The sequence below is a fragment of the Aplysia californica genome, unplaced genomic scaffold (assembly GCF_000002075.1).
Source record: "Aplysia californica isolate F4 #8 unplaced genomic scaffold, AplCal3.0 scaffold00432, whole genome shotgun sequence".
In the NCBI taxonomy this organism is placed as follows: Eukaryota; Metazoa; Mollusca; class Gastropoda; order Aplysiida; family Aplysiidae; genus Aplysia; species Aplysia californica.
This window is the reverse complement of record NW_004797702.1, coordinates 655,736-662,010: the sequence shown is the minus strand read 5'-3', so window position 1 is coordinate 662,010 and position 6,275 is coordinate 655,736. Positions and strand designations below refer to the sequence as shown.

At 50.3% G+C, this 6,275-nt stretch overlaps 1 protein-coding gene across 1 annotated transcript in view; it reads right to left on the bottom strand.

Annotated features, from left to right (window-relative positions):
* Window positions 1-3,382: 3,382 nt before the first annotated feature.
* Window positions 3,383-6,275, bottom strand: part of LOC101848059 — a 7,594-nt gene continuing 4,701 nt past the window's right edge. The window contains exon 2 of the mRNA XM_005104713.3: window positions 3,383-5,878. Coding sequence (XP_005104770.1) covers window positions 4,325-5,878 — 1,554 coding nt within the window. The 3' untranslated portion in view covers window positions 3,383-4,324. The remainder of the gene's footprint in view (window positions 5,879-6,275) is intronic.

Genomic DNA, 6,275 nt, shown 5'->3' with positions numbered 1-6,275 from the left:
ACACACACGCACACACACACACAAACACACACACACATACACTACGACCACCTCCACACCATTATTAAATTCAAAAGAACACAACTCACCTCAAGAGGGAAGCAGGAAGGGTCTACTTTGATGCTCCCTCTCAGAACTTTGATAGAGCCCCTCATAGTTTAGGCTGTCAATTGTTCTTCACAGTTACAGAACACAGTTTGTGAAAGCGAGAAACCACCACCTCTCCGAGGTGAAAACAGGTGACAATGAATCTGGGTAAAAATGTTTCTAAAATTGGGCAGATATATCCCAGAAATCCCCGTTGATTCACTTCAGAAAAAAGACTAAAGAAGGAAGAGGAAGAATGCCAACGTTTTACTTTACAATACCGTTATAATTTATTCCTTTCCACCACGAATCGAAGTAAGCAATCCAAAACAATTAGCGGAGAAATTCTCAACCATTAAGTCATAAGGTGTCAAACTGGGTTCTGGGAACAATTAAACTGGTTGTCTTTGGTCTATAATGAAATAAAACTGGACAATCCTTTAACTATAATGTAGTCTCGCACCGTTCAATAATATTATTTTACACTTGTTCAAGCAGCAAATTCAATCTTCGAAATTGTTCCCTTGTTAACATTTATCAATTTAACGCACACACGCACACAGCGGGTCATTGGCTCGAATGTCCTTTCTCCTCACTGTGGGTCATTCAGTCCAACACTCGAGAATCTCAAGTCGTGAAAAGATGCACTTTCTGAATACGTTCCTTTAACAAAGACTTATTCTAGGAAGAGAAAATTTCACAAGCCTTTTGAATACCGGAGATAATTATAGAATGTGGAAGTGTGATATTGCACAAATTCAATATGTAGTTAATGGGCATATACTAAAGATCTACGCTCTTCATGTAATAACGTATAGAGTATATCCAAGTCTTTCACAATTTTTTTTCCAATCTGAAATCGTTTCTGGACGTTGAATTGATCAATTGGGCTAATAGAGAATTAGGAGGGACACCCTCGCCCGAACTCAGCTTGTAACTTTCACGCTTTTGTTACTGGCAGTGGCAGGCGTTTCTATTCAATCAGAAATCACAGCCTAATCACAAGTTTGAGGGCAGCATACCCCACGCGGAGAAGTTACAAACTGGTCCCCTGAAAGATCCTTCGTTCGGAACAATCAAAGCTAAATTTACCCTCGACAAGCGCGGGCAAGCGGGGCGGTCTGTGAATGTCCCCTCGTCACCGTTGGAACCGAAGGAGTCAATTTACTCTAGAGCTCTGAGGGGCACGCAACTTGGCAGTACAGTCAGGTACTCTTTAGGTAAAAGTTTTCATAGTCCCAACAGACTAACTCGCTAAAAAAAATTTGATTAGATATCTAGTTGCGCGTGACCTTAAAAGTGTGGAGGGCATATGGAATTTCACAGATTCCTGTCGTGGTTCCAGACGAAAAAAGACAGGCAAAGACGACTGTCGCGTGGAGCGGGTTACCCGGCGGGTGACAACTGTCGAGATTTCCTATTACGGGTGATTATATGTGGGTTGTGACCTCAGAGTGACCCAATCAATGTTTGTTTCATGCCCCATGTCAAGAGTCTTGCAGCCATGGAAACAGCACACTGTTGTTTAGTGTTACGTATACGGTACAGGCCCACAGTGTTGACAACCACAGTCATAATAGACTGCCATTCTTTATCTACAAATTAGGCACCTCTCTCTCTCTCTCTCTCTCTCTCTCTCTCTCTCTCTCTCTCTCTCTCTCTCTCTCTCTCTCTCTCTCTCTCTCAGTCCTATATTCTGATGATGGAGCCAATGTTCTGACATATCAACTGACCCACATTGTGTTTAGAATGGTCTTAGATTCCAGCAACAACAGCATCAATAGCCACAATAACTTTTTAAATAAGACACAGAAAAAAAAACCCCAACAAAAATCCCAGTGGCAGACAGGGTCACAGGTAGGGTCGCCAAAGACACCGAGAGCGATTGGCTCATTCCTTGTCTGTGTACTTGTTTTATCCTCTAGCTTTGAGCTTAGTCAACCTATTTAGAGCCAGCACCCACTTTTTTGTTGTGGGTGGTTGGAGGGCGCCACTTTAACATCTCACCTCATTTCTTTTCCTCCGTTGCATCTGTGCTACTGACTGAAATGTCTTTAGGCCATTCCCAAAGTGGGGATACTAACATGTTCTTATGTACAGTAGAATTGTAACTGGGCTGATTTATCAATGCCATGCTCATACTGTGCCCGAACTGCTACAGGAAACTGCTACTTTTTTTCCCTCATCCTTACTATCGTCATTCTCCTCTACTTCTTTTGTATGTTTGTCACCCTCTTGTGACCCGCTATTTCCAGGGTGCCTTGATGGTCGAAGCAGACTTTGTGCTGTTGAGGCTAGAGAGGTGAGCAGAGTAAGCCTGATTCCCCGTTTGGACTTCTCTGTTGACACCCACCCCTTGGCGCTCATATGACCTTATGCAGTTGCGAGCGCCCTAAAAACTCGACTAAAACTTAAGAGAAAAAGAACTGAAATTGTCTGGATTTTATAATACACTTCTGCTTATACACGTATTTATTTATTCACATGTTGGTATGTTTGTTTATGACATGTAGCAGTTTCTGTGAAAACAATCGTGCTACAAGATGTTCATGTATTAGGCAATAATATATCAATAGTATGATCCGACAATTTGGAGTCCCCTGCGTGCATGCTTGTTTTCACTAGATCCGAAAAGTTCACGATTCTGTTTGGTCGCCAGTTGTCTCCCCTGAAGGGTGTTATAACGTGACCACCTAGCCTAGGGGCTGTGGTGTAGCGGTTAGGCGTTTGGCTCACGCAGGCAGGAGACCCGAGTTCGATTCCCGAGTGGGGAGAAATATTTATCAGGGAACAGCAAGAACGGCAGACACCATCGCTGCTCTGCAAAGCCAGACCGAGTGATGTGGAGGTCCACGACCGCCCACGCCAGCCGGCAAGGCACCGGATGATGATGATGGTCTCTGTCTTTCTGCTGGGATGTTACCTCCCTCTCAACCCACGTTGGCCCGTGGGTGGTTGACAGGTGCTCTAGTGTTGTTTGCTCCTTCTTTCCTATCAAACATCTGTAATCCTTATCTCTCCTCCTCCTTCTTTGTGTATGTTACTCTCTTGTAACACCTCTAATCTTCGGCAGTTATATGACCTTATTGTGTTGCAAGTGCCGTAAAAATCTTACTAAAACTAAGACCAGGTTGGCCCAGACGGACAGGGTCGGAAGCCCGCCTTCTTCATGGTCTATCTCAACGGTGCCGGTTGGAGCGGAAAAACCCCCCAATAACAACATAAAAAAAAGAACAGAAAAGAAAAGAAGAAAAAGAAAACCTGCTTTTAACAGCAACAACAACAACAAAGCATGTCCAATCAGCCGGTCTCTTCCCTGTGCCCTGGTGGGGTTGTTTTATTTTGGCGGGGGGTGCACGTTATGTTTTTTTGTGTCTTAGAACAGACTTAGATTGTGGTTAGTAGGGCGCTAGACTTGACGGCGATGTGACGTCATTGTGATGTCATCAGCTGGGGATCGCGTGATGTGACGTTTTTCTGCGTCAGCACCTGGGGTGTGGGGGGGGGGGCAGACTGCTCATGACAGAGTCTCGTGGACAACAGTTGTGGGCGGGGGCGAGGTAGGAGGCGTCTGTGACCATCATCAGTGATAATAGTTTATTTAAAGAGGCACAAGCCATCCAAGTCCAGGCACTGTTTTAGCCGGGAATTTGTGAACACAATACAGAGTACCTACAGCCACTATAGCAGCGTGGGTCGGCCCCAGAAGAACAAGTCTCCAACTTCTGCCACGCCCACCCCCCTGTCTGCCACATCGTCTCCCAAGTTTCCGCGCGCACATTTCTCTGAACAGCCCACTAGATCTACGTCGTCTCACTCGGCGGACAGACGGCAGCAGCTCAAGTAGGGGGTGATTCGTCGTGACAAAGTGCCAGGTCGGAGACAGACACCGACGATCATGGCTGTCTCCTTTCATGTCTCCGCGCGGACGCTCTCAGAAAACCTATCACTATCTTCCCGGTGTTGTTGCAGTATTGCGTGAAAGTCGACAGCGTTTTGTCAGCGTGTTGTTGGTATGGTGTCGGTGTGTTGTCAATGTGTCGTCGGCGTATCATCGCTGTGTTGGTGACATGACGTGACCATCAGCTGTACATGTCGTCAGCGTGTCGTCGCTGTGTCGGTGCTGTGACGTGGCCTTCAGCTGTACATGTCGTCGGCGTGTCGGTGACGTGACGTGGCCATCATCTGTACATGTCGTCTGCCGTGTCGTCATCGTGTCGGTGCTGTGACGTGGCCATCAGCTGTACATGTCGTCGGCCGTGGGCTCGCGGTCAGAGCCGCTGTGAGCGCCGCCTGGTGACAGGTTGTGTCCGCTGTGCTGGTGGAAACCGACCCCCTCTCCCCCTCCCCCTCCACCCCCACCACCACCATCGCTACCCCCGCTGTGGCTGCTGTGACTATGTCCAGCACTATGACTATGTCCACTATGTCCGCTGTGGCTATTCCCACTATGGCTATCAGTCAAGGAGTATTTGCTCCGGAAAATCCTCTTCCCCCCCTCCTCATGAATGGTTCCCGTGGTACAGACAAAGCCGTTCTTACGCCGCCCCGCCTTCTCTTTGCCCCGGGAGGCGGGGCCGGGGGGCAACATGGCGGCGCCGGCACTTCCGTTGAGCAGCCTGCGAGCACTTCCGGCGCCCGCGGCCGTTGTCATGGCAGCGCCAGCAGCCGCGGCAGCAGCGGTCAGGGTGGCGTTGTCGTGCGGGTTCAAACCCTTGCCGCCCAGGTGGTGCAGGAAGTAGAGTTCTCGGTAGCTCGTCATGCTGGAGCGGGATCCCGTCTGGGGTCGGGAGGGGAACCGGATGACGGATCTGGCCGAGCCGCGCGGGGTTGGATGGCTCGGATGTCTGCGCGCTTGCCCGCGGCCCCGGCAGCAGAAGATCTGCTTGTAAGTGCGGCAGAACTTCCTGCTGAAGGCCATGTAGATGAAGAAGTTCATGGAGGAGTTGACCGTCTCCAGAAAGTAAGTCACGTTCCCGAACACGTCGTGGATGTTGCTCTGCGCTCCGAAGCGCGCGTACTCCTTGTCGGCCTGGTTCACGATGCTGTGCACGGCCCCGGGGAGAATGCAGACGAGGAAGACCAAGGAGACCATGAGAAGCATCAGGGTGATACGGTTCTGCTCGTAGGCCGCTGAGCCCCCGCTGGACATGGTTCGCCGGATGGACCAGGTGCGGCGGATGGCGAGGGCGATGAGGCTGTTGACCAGGATGAGGAGGAGGATGGGGATGAGGCGGAAGATGACGTTGAGGACGTTCCCGTAGACGGTGTAGAAGATCTTGTCGCGGCCCAGGGGCGTTAGCTCCATGGTGAAGATGGTGTGGTTGTTGACCGTCTTGTAGCACGAGTGGTACTTGAGGGCGTTGGGGATGAACACGAGGGCCGTCACGATGTAAATGAGCACGATACACGTGCCCGTCATGAACCGGCCGCACATGACCTTGGCCTTGATGGGGAAGTAGACGGCGACGAGTCGCTCCACACTGAGCACGGTGGTCAGTCCTGTGGTGATCCTCGCGGTGACCACGCTGCCGTAGGGGCCTAGTAGGGGGAAGGTCATGACTCTGAGCTGGTTCCCGCCCGGCTGGTTGCGGCTGATGTACAGCTTGAGGAAGCTGAAGTAGACGGCGTGCAGGAGGAACAGGAGATCGGACACGGCCAGGGCGGCCAGCACCATGTTGGTGGAGTTGCGCATCCGGTGGTGGACCAGCACTCGGAGACTTAGCACGTTCCCCACGGAGCCGAACAGGGAGAAACAGGGGATGAGGATCATGACGAAGACAAAACCAACCTGGAAGGGATGGAGAGAAAGTGTTAGGGATGAGTTGTAAGGGGGGGGGGGTGAAGCAGGGGATGAGGATCATGACGAAGACAAATCCGACCTGGAGGGGATGGAGAGAAAGTGTTGGGGATGAGTTGTGGGGAGAGAGAGAAAGTGTTAAGTATGGGGTGGGGGAGAGAGAGAGAGAGAGAGAGAGAGACAGAGAGACAGAGAGACAGAGAGAGAGACAGAGAGAGAGAGAGAACGGACTGGCTGGAGAAAAAGACACAAATAAACGCGCGCGCGCGCACGTACACACACACACACTCACTCACACACACACACACACACACACACACTCACACATTGACACTCATGCACGCACAGAGTATTTTAGTCCAGTTACTTGGTCATCGACCTACACGAC